Source organism: Cajanus cajan, chromosome 5 (assembly GCF_000230855.2).
Source record: "Cajanus cajan strain Asha chromosome 5, NIPB_CcT2T_4, whole genome shotgun sequence".
NCBI classification, from domain to species: domain Eukaryota; kingdom Viridiplantae; phylum Streptophyta; class Magnoliopsida; order Fabales; family Fabaceae; genus Cajanus; species Cajanus cajan.
Genome location: NC_138521.1, coordinates 55,747,192 through 55,770,560, shown reverse-complemented (window position 1 = coordinate 55,770,560; position 23,369 = coordinate 55,747,192). Strand labels below are relative to the sequence as shown.

Here is a 23,369-nt window from a genome sequence, read left to right as displayed (position 1 = left end):
AATGGTTCTGGCCTCAGTAATAGAAGGAAAAGTTTGCACAAGTGTGTAACAATAATCCTTACACACGTTATTCTAGGTTAGATTCATCGATGGTGTTAAGCACCCTCATAACTCAACTCTTTCAAGTAGAGACAATCCAGTGTATGCTATACAAAGTCCATATTACTTACAAGTATACAAAGCCCATATACTTACAAGTAGGATGGTGGCACAAACAGTTGAGATGACACCAATTGTGTGTGATAATGATAACATGACTTCAAGACCATTTTTCGGACGAACATGACAATTTGCTAATTCATAAATTTGTCACTTTCACAAGAACAGCTATTAATGATCTCACGTTGCTGGAACAATATATCTGGTTTTCGGGCATACCTGAATGTTGACATAAATATAACATGTAAGTGATCATGATGTCATTATAGTTTGCCTTATGCACGAAAAAATTGTTAGGTATTCCTAAACATGGTCCCTAACTAGTCTTTAGGTGACATGTAATCAAATGTTGTTCAATTTTTCTTATGTATTGAAAAATATATATACATGTTATATAATAATTGGTCAGAATGAGAGACACTTAATAGTCTTGAACTATTTCATAATTTTTCTGCTTGCAATCATAATTTCCAATGAATAGATCTTGTGTTTACACCATCTATAATGCAGAGTCAATCTAGACTAGAATTACTCAAGAGGTGAAGAAAACTTCAAATTCAGTTGGTGCAAAAAAACATATATAAACACATGAAAGCTTGTTAGGCATATATAGTGACTATTGAGGAATGGATGAGTGAAAATTAATGAGAAATATGACACAGTAGAAGGCTAAATGCATCCTTTGTTTTCAATCCTCCATTTTTAAACTTCCTAATACAACCTAAAACATCCTTAAGACAAGCTTTACCTAGACAGGTGACATGAAAGTATAATTTATATATAATAATGAAATGGAAGGTCATCGTACCATTACCTTACATCAAAGTAACAAATCTCTTAAAAAAAATCACTTCTACCGGATTTTTAACTTGATAGAAAACAATATTATATTGCTGCATAAGCAGAAAATATACGCGACGATAGAGTTAGCAGAGAGATTCAAGAGTATACTAGGAATGTACCTCCGCTTAGGCGTTACTTCCTTCTGGCAATGTAATCAATCTTGTAGTTGAATCAAACACCATTTCAGTGCCACAGCTGAATCAAAATGTACCATTCGATTGTTAAATAAATGCCACATTATAAAATATAAATTAAATCAGTTTCATGATAAGAATGTGAATCACATGAAGCAACAATCGATAATTAATTACCAGTATTTTTATACTTACTCAGAGCATTTGACACTGTTGGTGGAACCACCGCTTGAAATTGAAAGTATAGTCCCAAAGAAAGAGGTATTTTCAGTACCACAATTCGGACAGGGACCCTTTAGAAAATAAATGTGTCAATAATATGTATCAGTTAAATATAACCTACTAGAGACTGTGTTAGTAAATTTATACCTTTAAAATCACAAAGTCTTTTACAATGGCATTTGTTAGAGAGAGAGCTATCCACACAATGAGTGGAACAGCAGCAAACCAAGTGAAAATGAAACTAAAAGGCTCCGGGAGCTGCACTCAACAATTCAGATGTCATAATTGCATCAATGGTAATATTTTTGAACGTCTAAGAAACTATTTCACTTCTATGTAATGTGAAGAAATCAATCTCATCATCCTTGTTTTAGTTTTCAGTGACCCCTTATCTCTGATTCCTCATCGATAAATCTTGTTTCATGAACAACCCATGTTCCAAATTAGTTATGCTGACTTCTTCAGCTTTGATGACCAGGCAAGGCAAGGTACATATATATGACTAATCATTTACCACAACAATATCAAGCTAACACATTACAATGTAATTCAAATATTAGTTAATCTCCTTTTTGTTTGACTACGAAAAATTTGGATCCTGTAACCTCTAAAATGTACCAGCTTAGACTTCAGAGAGTAAAGCGCAAGATGGTACTACCCCTACTGATTAGAAAATTGAATGATTTTTTACAAATCTATGAATTGCTATCATGTTGCTTTTACATTATAAAAGAATTAGATACTATTGATCATTTTTTTAATCAAATGGCAATTTACTTTGCACTTTTCTCTCTGAAGTTCAGTCTGCATTTTAGACCTTTTTTTGGACTGGTTCAGAGTTCACACCATATTTTTTTCTAACTAGAAGATATATGCAATCTAATAAAGAAAGGAAAGGACCATAAAAATGTAACTACTTATCACATGCTATGGCATTTTTAAATCAAACTGCTTCTGAATGACCAGTTTGCGATGCTAGATGAAAGGTAATGAGAGGAACATACCTCTAGAAGATATGTGATCTCAAATCCAGTCAGATCATCAAGGAAGAAGAACCTAATGGATTAGGCAGAAAAGAAATGAAATTAAAAGAAAAAAAAAACTCAAGACCTATCGTGTGCAAACAATAACTTCCACGTCAATTTGACTCAGTAAAATCAAACCAAGAAACAATCTATCTTTTGGGATCAAAAACCTTTTATTTAAGAAAGATAAATAATAAAAAGTAAAAATGTGGATACTGATATGAAAATTGTAAAATATGAGGGAGCAGTCAGAAATCAGAATATGACTGCAGGTAGATGAATGCACACGTAAGAATCAGAATTATATTTGCCATTTCCTACATTCCCTTTCATCCCCTGCTACGTCACAGTCATGAGTAAGACATGATTTAATCCCTCAAAAAAATGAAACAAGATAAATACATTCATATCAACTTGCAGAAAACGGGAATATGGGCATTACAACATTTATTTTAGAACATCCAGTTTGATCACTTCAACGTATTTGTGTGTCAATGAAACCAATTGTTGGCAGTAGCTGGTGCTAAAACTTTCACTAAATACATCATGAACTCATTGGCTCTAAAAAAATTAGAGAGAGGAGGAGAGAAAGAAAAAAGCTACTTACAATCCTAATGCAATCACAGTAGCCGGGACATTCAGCAGGAACATCTTTAAATAATCAACAGATAGGTCACTGTAAACCTATAAACGGACTGTAATTAGTACTAAAGGAATTAGATTAAAAAGAGCAGATCCAAGTACTCATGATTCCCAAATTACATGGTAAAATCCCAAAGCTGAATTCTAATGACTAAGAAGCATTTGAGTATGTATAAATGATCCTATATCTCTAGTCAGTTACTTTGCGATATAACAGATCTTAGTAGCCTATTATTACAAATTCAAAAAACAAATCTCTTCATAATGAAACAAGAAAAATGCCTCTACTCCTATATTTGTTATTTGATAGCAAGAAACATTTAAATTTAATCAAAGAACAACTATACATAAAACAACAAATAACAAGCAAAACTGAAATCAGAGAATATTACAGATTAACACGTACCTTTCTACTACGAAGACTGCACCTTGGACCCTCAACCACAATTTCACTCCCTTCCATCTGAAAATAGCTATGAGATCAGTAAATAATACCAGAAGGAGGGAGACACACTAATGATCAATACAACTTGAAGTGATATATGTAAACTTTCCCAAAATAAAACCAGTATGGTAAAATGTTCCGTGAACTGTGGTACTAGTTTTCCTTTTATTTTAAAACGTGTAATTGTATCTATCCGCAGTTCTTAACCGTTTATTTGGTCTGGATGATATATTTTTACTTCTAGATTATTACTTCAATTAAGTGAGACAATGTCAGTGATCAATTGACACATGTTCATAGATGCACCATCATTACAAAACGACTTGTAAATTTTCATTGACGCAACGAAAGTAGCGAACCTTCAGCCTCAGTTTCAACTCATCATACTCTTTGTCACTCATAATTGGGTTTCCAGACACATAAGCCATAGAAGCTTCGAGAAATTTTTGCTCATCAGAACCTGTACAACAAACCAATAAAGACTTTAAAAAGATAAAGCTACTGGAGTAAACACAAATTCAATGAATGACAACAACAGCTGCAGCTACTGTGAGCAAGCAAAGTTGCCTCATACTTAGCATGACAACGCTGCTTCCTTCCCACATGAGTTCTTCCTTGAGGTTATCAAATTCTTCATTTGACATGATAGCCTTTCCCTCATAATAGAACGCCTGTTGAACAAAACAAATCAGAACCCAATATTCCAACAACAAATTCAAATTCACACACACAAAAAGTTAATTTCTGTCTTCTGTAGAATCGCCACTGATCACACGTAAAATAATAAGACAGCAACAAATTCGAAACTTCCAGGGCCATACTTGCAGTGCTTGAAGAAATTCTTGCTCAAGTTCACCAATTGATTTCTTCTCTTTCTTGTCTATGCTACAATATGGAAGGATTTTACTATCAACAACTGCATCCTCTTCAAATTCTTCAACCTTGCCTGAAAGAAAAGAAGAAGTAGGCAAAGAGATCCTTTCTATATATATACATGATTAAAAAAGGTGATGATATATATTGTTAAGACCTTGTTGATCTGCAGTGGCCTTAGGTGAAAGCAGAAACAGCCTGCGGCGAAGGCATAAGTGGCGGCCATTGAACTGAATGAAGTGAACAGCAGAAGAAGAGGACAAGGAAGAGATTGGAATGAAGGGTGCAGTGCATGGAGGAGGGGGTGGTAATGTGATGTAGGCTAGTTTACTAGCCGTGAACATGGTTATTGGTGGTTATTTGGAATGAATGTGGTGGCAGTGGAAGTTGAAGGTGGTGGTGATTGTTTTGTTTGGAGGGAAAAGGAAGATGGTAGAAGTGAAGAGTGAAGAGAGGTAGCTAAGCTGGAAGATAAGGTAAGTTGAACGTGTGGAGGGAAATGCAACGGCTTATTCCCCTTCCTTCTCCTCATTCGTTGTTTCGCTAATAGACAACCTCATCATATCGCTTACTTTGTTTCTTACATGTCTGTGATGACGTGTCCGTTAAAAATCTTTCCATGTGGGCACCCTACTGTGTTGCGTTGGCTTTACGCTCGTCACGGATTTTCCGTCACGTGGGCAACGATGGCCCACACCAAATGTCATTGCATGATTGCTGATTGCTGATTGCTGATTCAAGTCAATAGTAATATAATATAGATTTAGAAACACTAAAAATCATAATTTAAATTAACAGTTTGGAATTCCATTTAAGAGTTGTTTTGATGTAGATCAGTTGCACTAAATGACAAAGGACATTGCCCCTTTTCACCAAGTTATGTAGACAATGTGATTCTTTTGCCACGCTTTGACCAAACATCTATTAATAAGAGTTGTTTTTCGATTCTCCTTTGAGCTAGGTTCAATATATGACTTGTTATATGGTTCGGTTTAATTTATACAAGAATTTGAACCTCATTATTATCTGTGTTTGGTAGAAGAGAAGTAGAAAAAAATTGAGAAGAGAATTAAATCTTTTTATTGGTTTATATCGAATTAAATAAAAAAAAGAAAATAATATTATAAATTAATTTACTCATATATCTTTTTACAATTTAACTTTTATTTGAATTCTTTTATTAAAGTAGTCCATATAGTTGATTATAATCATAATCAATTATATAAACTTTTAAAGTACCAAAAACCAAAAATGTATCGAAGTCTACATAATCAATTATATATTTATAATATTAATATAATTGATTATATGGACAAATAAAGTTCAATAATGAAAAGCATGTCATAATCAATTATAATTGCTTACAGTATCACATACAGTCTATGGAACGCAAAATTTGATTTTCAATTATATAGTTGCTATAATCAATTATGGTTGTTTAATGTGTGTTTGCAAAAAGAAATAAAAATGAATTATTAGGTTCAACCTACTGATGAGAGATTGAGAATAATATACATAGAATTTTAAATTCAAACTGTACTGTTATTATTGTAACTTGCAAGAAAAAGGCACTTCGTGCTTATATTGTATTAAAAAAAATTTAAAGCAAAAAAAATGAGAAGTTACTCATAAAAAAGTAGTTATTAAAAAATAAATAAAAGATAAAATGATTTATGTAAAAATGAAAACCAAAAGTAATTATTGTAAAAATGATTTATTAGTTTCAAATTCTTAAATTTGATTAAAAAATATTTTTTCTAATTTTTTAACATAAAAGAGTATAATGGTCCAACAAAGTGGAGACCAAGGTAGTTACCAAAAAGGGCATCCCCTTTATATATTACTGGCAGGAAAAAGGCACTACGTGCCTATATTGTATTGAAAAAATAAATAAATAAATAAATGAAAATTTACTCATAAAAAAGTAGTTATTAAAAATAAATAAAGGATAAAATAGTCCATATAAAAATAAAAATTAAAAGTAATTATTGAAAGTGAAATCCGTTTATATATTAGTATAAATTCATTAGTTTTAAGATTTTAAATTTAATTAAAAATATTTTTTCTAATTTTTTAAAATAAAAGGGTATAATGATCCAAAAAAGTGGAGACCAAGGTGGTTACCAAAAAGTATATTCCTTTATATATTAGTATAAATTATAAATTATAACCCATTAAAAAAAAAAAAGATCTAAAACAATTTTGATATAAGTTAGGCGAGAGTAAATGAGACCTCTATGCACTTACTTATGTATATAATAAGGTATATTAATAACAACTTTCAATTCTTCTTCAAATTCACTCTCTATTAGGGTGATAAGAAAAATATGGGACTCATCTATTCCTTGCCATTTCTTAATGACATTAATACTATTATTTTGAAACATACACTTATGTCCCTTGTATTTTAATAATGTGTCGTTTATATCTTATAATTTATTTAATAAAGTGACATACAAACTTTCTTAAATAATCTTACACTAGTATGTGTTTTTCTTATATTATGACAAAAAAAATTACTTTAAATTAAATCAATATTATTATTTTTATTGATTAGGTATAGAACAAATAAAGTGAGTCTTTTACTTTCCATAATTTTATTAATTAATATTTGAAATTCTTCGATCAATATTAAATATAATAAAATATTTGAAAATCATTATTGAATATCGTTGTCTTAACTAGAATTTTGAAATTACTTTGATTATATTTATGATCATTAAAACAATTATTTGAAAATTAACTTTTGTACAATATTTTTAAATTTAAAAGTTTTATATTTTCAATACTATATTTATCTTACAAAATCATTATTTCCCTTTTATTTATTTTTTAATCTAGTTTCTATTATATTTCTTGTTCTATTTCTGGGTGAATTATATTTCTAATCTCCCGTATTCTCTAATTAATTATGCACTATTCTTTTAACTTCCAATATCTATTCTTATCTTATTTTTATTTTTAATAAGTAGAGATACTTCGTGACTCTATTTTCCTAGTTATTATTATATTTCAATAATAATTAAATTTTTATAATGTGTGTAAATATTTATTTGGCGGGTGATAGAGGGAAAAGGAGAATGAATATAGTTGGTGTGTTGCCAAGGAGCATTGTGAGCGATGGGAAGCAGTGGAGAAGTGGTTGGCAAAGAAGAGGTCATCGCAAAATTGAAAGACGATGGCGACTTTGATAGGCTTCGTTTGAAGATCGTTCGCAAGCTCAAGGACAACGTATGCTTTCTTCCTAATTCCTATCATTCTCATTTTAGGGTTTATATCCAATGAATTGAAAGAAAAATTTACTCAATCACACTTTACATAACTGCCCATTTCTCTCCACATAGTATTAAACTATTCATATTCATTATAATTTATAGTTGTTACCAACATTATGGCGAGTTCTTAGAGCTTCGTTTAATGGCCTGTGCAGTTTATGACCTTAAGTTTTTTGGACAAGGATCCTCTGCAGGTTTAATCGAATGCATGGAATCCAAATCCGAGTTTTTTTTTTTTTTTTTTGATTTAACAACTAACATAAAGTTGCATGTCAGTAATACTGAATTCAACAATTTATGACAGGAAGATTTACGACAGCATATTGCCTCAATTGTGAAGCAGTCAGTGGCACTCAATCGTGCTGGAGCGGAAAATATGAAACCTAGACAACTTTCTGATGCCATTTATGAAGAAGTTGGGCAAGTTACCCTATCCTTTAGCTATAAATTGCATTTTCAAAGGCATGTTGTCTCTCTATGTGTACTTTGTTGGGAAATGACATCATAATTTCCCTTCTCTGTTAACTCAAAATGGGCACTGAGCGGAAACGTAAAAATTATCACACAGAAATTTTAGCGTGGAAAACCTTTCTCAAGGAAAAACCACGGGACCAGTAGGCCACTTAATCTTCCACTATAAAAATAATGGGAATACAAAATACAATGATATTGTATCCTCAATTTGTGGATGACACTCACAAATTGGCTCACTATTTTTCTCTCTTAGAGAAACTCTCTCTAAGGCTCTCTCTCTATTTCTTCTATGAGTGGAAATGCTTCACTCTTGGATGATCAAGCCTCCTCTCAAGCCTCCTATATATAGGCTTCAAGAATGCATCATGGCCATTGGATATATGTGGCTAGAAAACACCACAACCATTGATTTGATACTTGGTCATTATTAAGCCACACCTACCACACCTACCTCACCTACCACACTTATCACACCTACCACAATATTTTTCTATGGCTGGACCCATCAATTCTCCCCCTCCAGTCATAAAAAGGGATTATCCTTGGATTAGTTTAGGGTTGATGCTAAGCCTGCAACTTCTTTACAGACTTCTATCTTCTCTTTTGGTAGAGATTTTGTCATCATATCAGCCCCGTTGTCTTTGGTGTGTATTTTCTCAATCTTGAGCATTTTACTTTCTAACACATCACGGATCCAGTGATACCTTACGTCGATGTGTTTCGACCTTGAATGAAATGTCGAGTTTTTGTTGAGGTGTATGGCGCTCTGACTGTCGCAGTAGAGAACATAACTTTCTTGATCTTGTCCTAATTCTTGTAGGAATTTCTTCATCCACAGGATCTCCTTACAACCTTCAGTGATTGCAATAAACTCTGCTTCTGTGGTGCTTAAGGCAATGCACTTTTGTAGTCGTGATTGCCAAGAAATAGCTCCCCCTGCAAAAGTAATCAAGTATCCTGATGTAGACTTTCTTGAATCTACATCTCCAGCCATATCTGCATCTGAATATCCAGTGAGCATTAAATTTCCATTGCCAAAACACAAACAACTGTTGGCAGTTCCTTTCAGATACCGTAGTATCCCTTTCACAGCATTCCAATGCTCCTTTCCTGGATTTGATAGAAATCTGCTCACAACTCCTACAGCATAAGCAATATCTGGTCTTGTACAGACCATTGCATACATAAGGCTACCTACTGCAGAGGAATAGGGAACCTTGCTCATTTCTTCTTTTTCTTCATTCACTGGGCATTGCTTCTTACTCAATTTGAGATGACCAGGTAATGGAACATGCACAGATTTGGCGTTATGCATATTAAACCTTTCAAGAACTTTCTTGATATAGTCTTCTTGTGACATCCACAACATTCTTTTGGAACGATCTCTAATTATCTTCATTCCAAGAATTTTCTTCACTGAGCCCAGATCTTTCATGGCAAAGGACTTGCTTAATGCCTTCTTGAGAGCAGCTATTTTTGTTTTATCCTTTCCAACAATTAGCATATCATCAACATACAACAATAGTATGATGGACTCACCATTCTCATAATTCTTCACAAACACACACTGGTCTGCGGAGGTCTTTTTGAAATTATGTTGGGCCATAAAAAGATCAAACTTCTTGTACCATTGCCTTGGAGCTTGCTTCAGACCATAGAGGCTCTTCTTCAGGCGACACACAAGATGTTCTTTGCCTGGTTCTGCAAAGCCTTCAGGTTGCTCCATATAGATTTCTTCCTCTAAGTCTCCATGTAAGAATGCAGTTTTGACATCGAGTTGTTCTATCTCCAAGTCTAGCTTCGCAGCTAGGCCGAGAATTGCTCTGATGGATGTCATCTTCACTACTGGTGAGAAGATTTCTTCAAAATCTATTCCATTTTTCTGGTTGCACCCCTTAACAACAATCCTTGCTTTGTATCGGGGTTTTGTGTTGTTCTCTTCAGTCTTGAGCTTGAACACCCACTTGTTTTTCAATGCTTTTCTTCCTTGTGGCAACTCCACTAGTTCATAAGTTTCATTCTCCTTCAGGGACTGCAATTCTTCTTCCATTGCTTGCAACCATTTTTCTTTATCATTCATCTCAATGGCTTCTATAAAGCTTTGAGGTTCTCCCTCATCAGTAAGATTAACATAATCATCTGAGAAATACCTTTTTGACGGTTGTCTGACTCTCATTGATCTTCTAACTTCAGGTTCTTGTTCTTCCTGATTAGTCTCCATTTGTTCTTCTTGCATTGTTTGACTTTGTTCTGACTCAGGCTGTTCTGTCTGATTAGGTTCATCAATTCTTTGAGAAATCTCTCCCCCTGAATTGTTTATCACTATGGGGCTTGAATCTTGAACCTCCTTTTGCTTTGGCTTCTCAGGTTTCTTGATATCTTGGATCGTTTGATCCTCAAAGAATATCACATCTCTGCTTCGAACAATCTTCTTGTTTACAGGATCCCACAATCTAAAGCCAAGTTCATCTTTTGGTGAACGAAGGTATATACACTCCTTCACCTTAGCATCTAACTTTGCTCTTTCATCCTTAGGAATATGGACAAAAGCCCTGCATCCAAAAACTTTCAGGTGACCATAGTAGGCTTTCTTTCCAGTCCATACTTCTTCTGGTATCTCTCCATTTAACGGTCTTGAAGGTGACAAATTAATCAAATCAGCTGCAGTTAATACTGCCTCTCCCCAGAATGACTTGGGAATTTTAGCATGAGAAAGCATACTTATGACTTTCTCTGCAATCGTTCTGTTCATCCTTTCAGCTACTCCATTCATCTGAGGAGTCTTGGGAGGTACTTTCTCATGTCTGATCCCTTGAGTCTTACAATAATACTCGAATGGACCTAAGTACTCTCCACCATTATCTGTTCTTATACATTTCAACTTTCTTCCAGTTGCACGTTCAACTAAAGCATGAAACTCCTTGAAAGCTTGAAGAACTTGATCTTTTGTCTTTAATGGATACACCCACACTTTTCTGGAGTGATCATCAATGAAGGTAACAAAATATTGAGCACCGCCAATGGATCTTTCAGATGTAGAGCAGACATCTGAGTGAACAAGATCCAGTATATGCTTTCTTCTTCTTGCATCATCTGGTCTTCTAAAAGATACTCTATGTTGTTTGCCTGCTAGGCAGTCTTCACAGGATTCAAGTGGCTGCCCTTTAATATTTGGAAGATGATCTTTTGCGAGAATCTCCAAGCCCTTCTCACTCATATGGCCTAACCGTCTGTGCCATAATTCTTTGGATGCATCTTGAGCAACATTCATATCTCCCTTACATATCTTTCCCTGCATAGTATACAAGGAGCCTTCCTTCTTGCCACGAGCAACAATCATGCTTCCTCGACTAAGTTTCCATCTGTCGGCACTAAATTGATTTATCATCCCAGCTTCGTCTAACTTACTTACTGAGATAAGGTTCAATCGCATGTCTGGAACATGTCTTACCTCCTTCAGCATAAGCTTGTTTCCATTTTCAGTCATTAGAGCTATTTCACCAATGCCAACAATTTTACTTGTGACATGATTTCCCATCTTCACCATACCAAAATCTCCTTTTTGATATGATGAGAAGAATTCTTCATGAGGTGTGACGTGGAAAGATGCTCCTGAGTCAATTATCCAAATGCATTCATCAAATGCAATATTCAAATAATTTTCTTCTCCGACAAGAAATACATCATCTGAGGTTACTGCAGTAGTAGTTCCATCTTCCTTCTTCTTTCTTGGGTCGATTTGGTCAGGATGGACTGTTCCAGCCTGTTGGTCTCTCTTCAAGAATCTGCACTCAGACTTCCTATGGCCTGGTTTCCCACAATAATAGCAACATATTCTTGTACGAGATTTGGATCTACCTTGTGATTTTCCTCGTCCTCCTTTTTCACGATTCTTGCTCCTCCCTCTATTGTCAATGACATTGGTTTCAAACTGACTGTTTAAGCCTCTTTCTCTTCGTCTTGATTCTTCATTCAGCAAACTGTCTGTAACAGAATCTAGACTGAGCTTTCCTTCTGGAGCAGAATTGCTGAGAGTGATAATTAAAGTGTCCCAGCTTTCAGGTAGAGAACTGAAGAGCATAAGAGTTTGCACCTCATCATCTATGTTTATTTCTGCTTTCTTCAGTTGATTCACAAGACCTTTGAAGGTATTCAGATGTTCGATCATGTTTTGACCGTCCATGTACTCCAACTTTGCAAGTCGTCTGTAAAGGTGGGCTTTGTTCCTAGGTGTCTTCTTTTGAATCAAAGATTCAAGTTTTGTCCACAACTCATACGCATTGGTATAAGTTGATACATGCTCGAACAAACTTCGATCAATATATTTTCTGATCACAGCTACAGCTTTCCGATTCAGGATCTCCCAGTCTTTATCAGTCTTCCCCTCTGGCTTACTTTGCTGGGTGATTGGCTCATACAAATCCTTGCAATATAAATGGTCTTCCATCATCGGCTTCCAATATGAAAAATTGTCAGCAGTTAGCTTGAACATATCTCCATCATGAGTAGTGGTACTCTCCATCTTGAATTATACAGGCTGAATAGTGTCCAACCACAAGAATAATCTTTTCTGATGTGGAAGATCAGATAAAACTGCAACCACAGAGCATACTAAGAATTTTCTTATGAGATCGACACCTTAGTCTTCAAGAGCTCTGAGAGCTCTGATACCACTGTTGGGAAATGACATCATAATTTCCCTTCTCTGTTAACTCAAAATGGGCACTGAGCGGAAACGTAAAAATTATCACACAGAAATTTTAGCGTGGAAAACCTTTCTCAAGGAAAAACCACGGGACCAGTAGGCCACTTAATCTTCCACTATAAAAATAATGGGAATACAAAATACAATGATATTGTATCCTCAATTTGTGGATGACACTCACAAATTGGCTCACTATTTTTCTCTCTTAGAGAAACTCTCTCTAAGGCTCTCTCTCTATTTCTTCTATGAGTGGAAATGCTTCACTCTTGGATGATCAAGCCTCCTCTCAAGCCTCCTATATATAGGCTTCAAGAATGCATCATGGCCATTGGATATATGTGGCTAGAAAACACCACAACCATTGATTTGATACTTGGTCATTATTAAGCCACACCTACCACACCTACCTCACCTACCACACTTATCACACCTACCACAATATTTTTCTATGGCTGGACCCATCATACTTGTTATAGAAGTTTTACTTTGCTCTTTTATTTTTATTTTTTTGTTTCCAGTGATAAAGTAATGGGCCAGATATCGGATAGTTTATGGCAAATAATCCGATCAGGTGATGATGGCATGAAAAGTGAAATCATGGAAACAGTGCAATCTGTCTATGACAAATTGGCGAATCCGAAAGGGAAAGATGAGGTTATGTTGTCCACATCTGATGTTATGCCAATTCAGAGACAAGGGGAAACAGCTTCAGCTACTGAGATGGATGATAAATTGCATGAAAATGAGCCTGACGAGCCTCCAGGTTTCACTCTCTTGCATAATCATCCAAATAATAACAATCATGAGGACCAGGATAAAGGGAAGGTGCAGGTTCAGACGCAAGGATTAACTGCAGATTGCAAGGATGATTCCCATCCATCACCGGATACAGTTGGTGAAGATAATGATAATGGCAATGCGCCCCCTGGATTTTCAATGGATGTGGAGCAAAAGCCACCTTCTGATTGTAGTGATGAAGACCCTGAGGTGCCTCCTGGTTTTGGTTGATGAATTCGAAGGTGTTTCAATTTTTCTTCTGTTTGCAGCCACTTTTGTCGTTGGATGTTACAGGTGTCAAATTTTCTGCTTTTGATTATGATGAACCAGCTAAAAACAAGTGACAATCTGGAGGCCTCTTGACAACCCAATCTAATATTGGATGCATTATTTTTTCTGATTGGCATAAGGTCAACTATTGCCTGTAATTTTTGTAGGAAATCATCCCAAATTTTTCTGACATGGATGCTGGACCTTCACAATGAATTTTGTTAAAATCTATTGACCAATAGAGGTGCTCTTCAATCAAGAGGTTGCAGTTTCATCATTTTTGTTGTTTTTGTATGAAGAGGGTGAATATTAAAATTGGTTCAAAGTTATGAGAGTTTTTTTCAGTGTTTGTGAGAGTTCCTTAAGACCGAAATAACGTGTTTCTTTGAGTGGTTTCTATTTATTTTCCACCACTTCCGTGTTCTTTCATTGACGTGTTCTAATTAGTATGTAATTAGTATTAGTATCTTGTACATTTTTCTTAGGCTTTCTTCCTATTCATCTGATTGGAGATTTTGCTAAGTTCATAGTAACCAATACTACAAAATAGTGCTGCTATAGTACTTTGTTGGAGCGATGTGGCTGCTAGCTGCTGCAGGAAACTCATAGCGTCACATTTTTGCGTCATGCAAATAGTGGCTGCAATCACTGCTGAATAGCAGCCAAATCAAAGATATTGTAGACATACCCTTTTCGCACCTCAACCCCTTAATTATCTGGCCAAAACGCGATAGCACTCGCACATTCCAGCCAACTCACTCCATTTTTTGCTTGACCTACCTCTTTTTGGCGAAGCTCACCCCTTTCCGCCTATCAATTTTGTTCTGTTTTTTCTGTGCATGTTGCCTTTTTATCTTCCACGTTAACCATCCTTCTGGTTTTTTTTTTTTAATATTGTCAAATCTCATTCTATGTTCTAGTTCAAATACAACTTTGCCTGCACAATTGTCAAATCTCACTCTATTTGCTAGCCTCTGAATTGATTTACAGTTCAAACGACAGAGGAGTAATGAAGGGGCCTCTTTTATCTGCTGGTCTGCTGCAACTTATCTATGACACATAAAACATCTCTCTCTCTCTCGCCCTCTCTCTTAATTATGTTATGTAATGCGTTCTTCACACTTCATAGTTCCTCACATTTTTCGAATTGGATGGTATTTCTTGACCAAGCACACGTACACAAAATGAATTTTTATCCCCAAAATGAACTTTTGGAGATAAGGAGAAAGACAAAAGCTGAAAATGACAATAATCAATAACCAAGGGGAAGATATTCGAGTACTACGACAGGGAAAGTAATTGAAGGTTCTATGAATGGCACTCCTTTTTTGCACAATAGAAAACCCCCTAAAAAATAAATGAGGTTACATATAATTGTTGTTCTGTTATGAACCCAAAAATGTAAGGAAGCTATACATACACCTTCTCAATATCTATTTATCTCTCTAGGAGACCTATTCATTGAGAGAATCATTTTTTATATGAAAGTGTCATATAATCTCACATACAAAATTTAATATTATGTAACTAACTGACTATTTTAAAAATTCACATGCCTTTTTATAAAAAGAAAATCACATTATTTGTAAGTTTTAATTTTGACAATTTATGATAATGACATGGAGAATTTGACTACGAAAGTGGATTTTGAGATTTAATCGACTCTCAATATTAGCAATCTGTTCAAGCATGAAGAAGAGTGGCTTAAAATTAATACATATTCTCGCTGTATTGATTTTAGTCCAGGTGGTGGTTTCATGGCTGCGGGAAACACTTCAGGCAAAGTGCTATTGTACAAGTTGCACCATTAACAGCATGCCTAGGGTAGATTTGAAATGTACTGGCAGGTTTTGGGTGTTTTCTTTCTATTTCTTTTTGTTGGAAAGTTTTGAGACTTGATTTGTATTTTATCATTAATTAATAAAGCTTTATGTGTTTCCTCTTGGAAATAGAAGTAATCAAGCCTTATATGTTTTATCATCAATTAATTGGGACGTAGCTTTCTTTTTCCATTCATTTTTTTATAATATTTAAAATTAATCTTCATTTAATTATTTATTGCTTATTATAAACTGAGTTGTCATACATCAAAACGTTGATTATTTTGGTATATGTGGCATTTGCTGATCTGTGGTTTGAATATGTTTATTGTGCATTCATGTCCTTTACTGTAAAGAAAGCAAGTGATATTTGCACCTCACCGTAATCCAAGTTGAAGATTGACTCATTTATTTTGAAGTTGAATAGAATATTTGAATCTCTTGTGTTCAATTTAATTTCAGTATTCAGTTACAGATTTTACACCAAAACGTGCAAGAGGAATTGATTTTGACTGACTTTTGATTGTTAATTATGAAGATATCTTTAATTTTGGGGTTTTTTTTTTCAAAGCATTTATCAATCATTTATCTTGTATCTTTATAAGGTTTGGTATAGCGCTCATTTGACTAGTGTTTTGGGGGTTGATCAATCCACGATCTAAAACTGATATGAAAATGGACTCAATGGAGAGTCCTCTTAAGGTCTACACCTGTAGGCCCAATCCAGGACCCATCTTATAGTTTACACAGGCGGGAACTGGGGAGCTGAGGAGAGTTAGTTATGGACAGAGAAAAGATAGCTGATTCTGTTGTATAGGAGGGGAGAGAATAATGTAGGGTCATCAGTCATGTGGAGAATATCTTGGTAATTGGAGTCTAGAGTAGTTACTCTTATTTGAGGAGGGCTACGCCCTTTATCTTTTCTTTTACTGATTTCCTTTTAACTCAGAAGTCCTTAATACAAATTCAGATACTGATAGGAAATTACTGTGAAAAACTATGTCTAAGTACTAAGTACTTAACATGAGATTATAAGCACCTTTAAAATTGATAATTTACACAAATTGATCGATTAGTTATTTAGTATTGTATATTTGACTCTTGGAAAGTTTCAATTGAAAGAAATATCTGACACCTATCCGCATGTCCTATTAAGCATGGTTATTTAATACCCATGTATTTTTTTCTTTATTAATGTTCTGTCATCCATTCCACGTTCTCTATTGTTTGATCACATTCTGAACAGAATAATCTTTCATTGTTTAGTTGACTGACAAATTTTACTTATAAAGAGATTTTATTTTTTTTCATTTTTCACATTCATGACCGAACTTGAAAGGAAGATTTCAAAATCTTGTGGACATCCAGTTTAATTTTTTCTTAGTTAGCAGTCGGGTTATCAATTAGCTACATTTGGTCAGTTTTGATTTGCTGTCAATTAAGTGTAAAAGCTGTCATGTAATTAGCTTAATTTTTGGACTGATAGGAATAGTATCTGTCAAGTTATTATTTCTTAGGAATATCTTGGGGAGTAATTATAGCTGCTTGTAATTTGTCTTATGACAATCTCGTGTAAATATTTCTGTAAAATCAGAGAATAAAGGTGGAAAATCATATACCTTTTTCCTTAATTTTCCTTATGCATTGATGGAATGAAAATAGAAAGAAAATGCTGTGGTATGATTGAAATTTGCCACTTAATACCAGTTGTAGCTGGCAAAGCAACTATCTAACCATTACACTGGTCCCTTTGTAGTACTGCGTGGTGCTTGCTAACGTTATTGTCTTATGAAAAAATGACCAAGATAGGGCTCCTTACAGTGTGTTTGGCAGAGACCCATTGTAAAAACCCTTGAGCATATTCTGCAGTTTCATTACCCGACCCTATACGGCTGAATGACACTGAATATGTCTCTTTCTGGTTCGCTTCTGAAAAATAAAGTTTATTTGGTTGCACCTTAACAACAACCCCTTTTGGTTCCGTAACCATGACAACATACGATGAGTTGGCATCCCCCACATTTGTCACAGTCCTTGTGAATGTCTGTGGGGAACCAAGCACAACCGAAAATGAGGGATAGTTGAGTTCTCCTTCAGGAATGCTTGAAGTCTCAGAGCACTTAATTGCTCTGTGTGCAATGATCCCAACTTCCGTATCACCGTAGCCTAAGCCACACAGATAAGGTATGTAATCATCAGGCGCGATATCATAAACTAACCCGGGGTCATTTGCTCTTGATGGATTAACATGACCAGAACCTGTGGCAAAGATATCTGCAGGGCCAAGTGTTTCATCGACAATGAGTTTCTGTTCAAAATTGACTATGTCTGCAGAAGTCATTATGGCAGATTTTATGGCAGCTGGCGACCAGTGAGGATGAGAGCTTTTGAGCAAAGCAGCTACGCCGCTGAGATGTGGGCATGACATTGATGTACCAGACATAATGTTGAAAGTGGATTTTGAATCTGTGCTGTTATTCAGGGGGAATGGCCAGGCAGCTAGGATGTTCACGCCTGGTCCTATGATGTCTGGTTTCAAAATGCCAGGACTTGGCAAGTTGGGACCTCTTGAAGAGAAGGATGAAACAGCAGGAGATTGGGAGTTTCCAATTATAGTTCCCTTGAATAAAATGGTTGCTGTAGGTGTTGCAGTGGAATTTATGTAGGCTTTGATCTTAAGTCCAGCATCGTAGCTTACTTGTGTTGCAGGTAGAGCATGTACATCAGCTGGGAGACTGAAGCCATTGGTTTCATCATTCATGAGAATCATGGCTGCACCACCTGCTCTTTTTACTTCCTCTCCTTTGGCAAGTCTTCCTGTACCCGCTCCTCTCTCACACAAAACAACCTTGCCTATGAAATCAACATCACTCAAGGATCCAGTAGCACAAAATGCTGCTTCTTGTTTGCCATTCTTTCCAGCATATGCTAAGGATAGCAGTTCTTGATTAAAATTGGAAGGCTGGAAAACAGATTCCCCATCAAATTCTTGCCCATTTCCCAGCTTTGCTGTTGCTGCGATGCTTCTGTCAATAGTGCTTGCTCCAACTGTGAGAATCCAAGGGGCCCCGTTAACTAATGAGCCATGAAAAGGGCCAAAGTTTCCTGCTGCACAACTTACAAAGATTCCCTTCTGCATTGCTGCAAATGCGCCTATTGCAGCGCTATCATTGAAAAAAGGTGCTGGCTCCCTTAGGCCGAGGGATATTGATATTACATCCACGCCATCCTCCACAGCTGCATCCAATGCTGCCAATATATCACTCTCAGGGCAGTGGTCTCCAAAGCAAACTCTGTACACTGCCAGGTGAGCATAAGGGGCAATCCCTGCTGCTGTGCCTTTGGCATTCCCTAATACTTCTGCATGATCAACAAAAGCACCAGCAGCTGTGCTTGATGTGTGAGTCCCATGTCCATCCTCATCAATTGGTGCCACTTCTCCTTTCCTTGCCTTCGCCGCAAGGTTGAAAGACCTTGCTCCAATTAGTTTGTTGTTACAAGATGTCGCATTAAGTTCGCATCTCCCTTTCCATTTGGGTGGTGGTGGTGGCATTCCTGCATCATTGAATGATGGATGACCAGGCGTGATTCCAGAGTCCAGCACCCCAACAATTACTCCCTTTCCAAAGTTTGATTCCTTCCAGAATCCCGTTTGTGGCTGCAACCCCAAGAATTCTGGGGTATGTGTAGTTTGACGATGTAATACCTTTTCAGGATGAGCAGAAATAAAGCCATTCTTCCCTTTCACAGCTCTCAACTCCTCTTCAGTGAGTCTTGCAGCAAAACCACTCATCACGTTCCGGTATGAATAAATTATTCGAGGCTGTTCCTCGGAGCTCATAACTGTAGGTGGCATGAAAGAATGATACCAGCTCTCTAAATCTTCTGATTGAGAAAGGGTCCTACCCTGTGGCCCCTTTACATGGATAATATATGTTTTTGAACTGCTTGTGGCAGATGGTAGTTCACTTCCATGAGCAAAATGGAAGCTCAACACGAAAGTGAGAGCGATGAAAAAGAAGGAATCCATTTTCAGCAGAAACTTTCTGCTTGATGGATGAATGAAATGCAAAGGTTCTTTTGTTTGGTGTGCTTTGAACATACGCACAACATCAATATATAATAAGGAAACTAGATTTTGTAGACTTGTACTATTAACAAGTACGACATATGCATGTTAGGAGCGCATATTTTTTAGTTTAGAATGTTACTCATGGAATATTATGAGCTTGGCCGGCATTTCTTTTACGGCTATATATGTCGTGAACTGTGGTTCTATTTGTTCTTACGTTGTTGACTTTTAATTGGAGTTGTGCAATTGCAACCAATTATAATGTCTACAGCTCTACATTATTGTAAACAGCTGTTTTTGTTTTTCTAAATAATCTTTCAATATTTCATTGTTTTGATTGTTAATGTTCTAGTCGTTCATCTGTCTTTGCCTAGTTCACTATCATTTTGATTTCAAGCAAAATGGACATGGACTGTAAAATTTCATCAACATTTATTTCCCTATATGCGCTTTTAATTATTAGGTAATTTCATGTCTCAGAATAAATAGGTGTACACTACTTAATAGGACTTAATAAAACTCATCCATCATAAGGAGTATGTGAGAGTATATTTCAAATGTTTCTCTAATTTTAAATTATTTTGTATACATAAAATCATTGGAGGAATGATTCTTTAGAAGTAACCTTTCCAAAACTTAGAAAAACGACGAGGAAATAATTTCCTATTGCTGATAAAGGCTTTTGCCTCTTGGCTCGTTACTAGAGTACGCCATGCAATATACAAGTTAAATATTCCACCGAATGGTCGCTTTTCTGATATTACTTCATAGTACGCTAAAGCTCTACAACAGGAATGGTGACATTACAATTTCCAAAATCTAACAACTCTTAATGCAGAAGAAAAAAATTTAAAATGTGGAAATGATATTATATAGAATTTAATTAGAATGCAGACAACTCCAAGCGTGTGGTTCAGCGGTAGGGGTTGATCCACGCTTAAGCAAGGTCAGGGGTTCGAATCCTGCCTTGTGTATGCAGCCGCGTTAAATCTTGGGGCCAGCTATCCTACTCTTTGAGGTGCCTCCAACGTAGCGTTAATTACTTTATTTGTAAAATTATATTTATTACTTTAAAAACTATATCTAGAATGATTTCACACAAACTTGCAATTTGGAGTTAAAATGAGAAAATATTTCGACAGACATATAGCTAGTATTTACTTTATTCAGATGATGTTCAAGCGTAGTCTATAACATATTAGTACACTGCAGGCATCATTAATTTTAAACATTGGGTGCATAGAACTTGCACACTATATGATTATGCTAATAATTATGTAACTTGGCAATTAGCGTATTGTGAGCATTTGAGCTTTTAATACCAATGTGTCGATCATCGTTGGCTTAAATTTCATCTGTTGATTTAGAAAAGAGCAAACATCACGTCAAGATGATTAAAGAATAAGAGCCACTTGTAGGATAATCTGTTAAACCCCAGCTTAACGAAAAGATGATATAGAAGACACTGCTATACTTCCTTCATACCGTAATACTATTTTTTTTCCCTTATGTTTAAGATTTTTATACATTTTAATTTCTTTTTTAATATTAGTATGTTAAGTTCAAAATACTTTTATTTAATATCTTTAAGAAGAGCAGGGAGGAATAGTTGAATAAGAGTATACATGAAAAAAGTTAATTAATATTAAACATTTTTTGGAATAAAAGAGAAAATGTTTGTTTGGATAAGTTTTCTGAAAACACTTCTAGAAAAAGAAAATCAAGATAACTTTCACTTAAAATTAAAACTAACTTATATATAAATTAAAAATAAGATTTTAGAGAAATTAATAATAAAAAAATTCTACAGAATAACTTATTCATAAGTTAATTTTATTTTTAACTTATAAAAAAGTTTATTTTATTTTATTATTTACAATAATATATACACATTTATGTATATATATTATCCGATCTCTACTTTCCTATCTCTTTCCTTAGGGTTGCTCATGGTTAGATTTTTTTTTTTTGGTTCGTCCGTGGAGTATTCAGGGCCGACAACAGTGATTAATCTCCTCGTTACGTTATAGGGTTGCTCATGGTAAGATTTTTTTTTTTTTGGTTCGTCCTCACTACGTTGGAGGCACCTCAAAGGGTGGGATAGCTGGCCCCAAGATTTAACGCGGCTGCATACACAAGGCAGGATTCGAACCCCTACCTTGCTTAAGCGTGGATCAACCCCTACCGCTGAACCACACGCTTGGGGTTTGCTCATGGTTAGATTATCCCCATAACTTTACCATAATCATTTAATAACCATTTTTACATTTTTATAAGTAATTATTATAACTTAATCATAACTAATTTTTAATAATAAGTTATAATTTGGAATAACTGGTTTTAAATTTTTAATAACCAGTTATATAACTGGATATATTTTTAAAGTTAGTTATATAATATAACCTGTTTTGAAAGAAAAAATTTATATTTAATATACTTTTACAATAATATTTTATATTTTAGCAATCATCATTATATAAATTAATGTAAAAAATTACTTCGTAACTTTGTGTATTTTATATATAATATAAAAATAAAATAAAATAAATTTTTTAAATATGTGTAAGTAAATAATAATATAGAGTGAGCAATTTTGAGTAATTATTTAAAGGGTGTAAAATGTTTGAAAAATAAAATTACAAGCAAGTGAAAAAAAAAGGAATACAAATTAAATAAGAAAAAAAGTATGGAAGAGAAAATAATATTTTGGAAGTCAGGATAAAGTGGTCAATAAAAATATATGTACCAAAAAGACGTAATATCTTCATTAATTAGTATAAATTAAAATAATTATTTTGAACGAGAACGTTTTTAAAAATATTTTTTTAATAAAAACGTTATTAGCTATATCTTTTAACTCTAGCGTTTTTAACTTATTGTTTTTGTTTTATTTCTAACTTAAAATTTAATATTTTTAAATAAATTATCTATAATTAAAATGCTTTCTATAATAATATAAAAATATTTATTTAATATCATTTTCATTTGATGTTATTTATATATTAAAAACTTATTATTATAAAATTTTAACTACATAAAATAAAAAATTATCATGTTCATTAAATTTAAAAGTTACTTTTCTAAAAAATTTTAAATTGATTTTAGTTAGAACTAGTTAAATAACCGGTTATGATATATAACCGTTTTTTTTTTTAAATTAAAATCGGTTATGATAAATTAAAACCGGGTGTTAAAAAATAGTTATAATTTTATTAATTTTTATAACTATTTTTCGAACAATCAATTATCATAAAATTAATTAATTATGATTATAATTAATATTCTTTATAATTGATTATTTTAATCACCCCTATCTCTGCTATGCTTTCTGTCACTGTAACTGTGTTGATTTGTCTTCTTAGAGCACTAAAACAACCATTAGTAATATCCTATTATTTTTTTTTTCTGCATACTCAAATTATAGTTGTGTAACAATGTAAGGTTTTAAGCGATTTTTTTTTATTAATTTGGGTGATTCATTAAATCGATTTAGGTATGGATTCAACATGAGTCAATCATAGTTGAAAAATGATTAAATTACAATTAATAAAATAATATTAATTAATTAATTAATATACAAAATAATAATAAATATATTTTATAATTTTACAAATTAAAATAAAATATTATTTT

General features: G+C 34.3%; 3 protein-coding genes across 3 annotated transcripts; 1 reads left to right on the top strand and 2 right to left on the bottom strand.

Annotated features, from left to right (window-relative positions):
- Positions 1 to 32: 32 nt before the first annotated feature.
- LOC109808267 (PGR5-like protein 1B, chloroplastic) lies at positions 33 to 4,855 on the bottom strand. The gene is made up of 11 exons (XM_083075419.1): positions 4,501 to 4,855; positions 4,292 to 4,416; positions 4,045 to 4,141; positions 3,830 to 3,930; positions 3,432 to 3,488; positions 2,991 to 3,067; positions 2,363 to 2,414; positions 1,506 to 1,616; positions 1,332 to 1,429; positions 1,122 to 1,197; positions 33 to 378 (listed from the first exon to the last, which is right to left on the bottom strand). The coding sequence occupies exons 1-10, from the start codon at positions 4,685 to 4,687 to the stop codon at positions 1,128 to 1,130; spliced, it is 975 nt and encodes a 324-aa protein (XP_082931545.1). The 5' UTR covers positions 4,688 to 4,855; the 3' UTR covers positions 33 to 378; positions 1,122 to 1,127.
- Positions 4,856 to 7,414: 2,559 nt separating this feature from the next.
- LOC109808971 (uncharacterized) lies at positions 7,415 to 14,268 on the top strand. Its single transcript, XM_020372174.3, has 3 exons — positions 7,415 to 7,574; positions 7,923 to 8,038; positions 13,316 to 14,268. Exons 1-3 carry the CDS (start codon positions 7,464 to 7,466, stop codon positions 13,803 to 13,805), a joined length of 717 nt encoding a protein of 238 aa, XP_020227763.1. The 5' UTR covers positions 7,415 to 7,463; the 3' UTR covers positions 13,806 to 14,268.
- Positions 14,269 to 17,209: 2,941 nt separating this feature from the next.
- On the bottom strand, positions 17,210 to 19,869 carry LOC109809481 (subtilisin-like protease 4). Its single transcript, XM_083075418.1, has one exon. It carries the CDS (start codon positions 19,764 to 19,766, stop codon positions 17,451 to 17,453), a length of 2,316 nt encoding a protein of 771 aa, XP_082931544.1. The 5' UTR covers positions 19,767 to 19,869; the 3' UTR covers positions 17,210 to 17,450.
- Between the last annotated feature and the right edge of the window lie 3,500 nt (positions 19,870 to 23,369).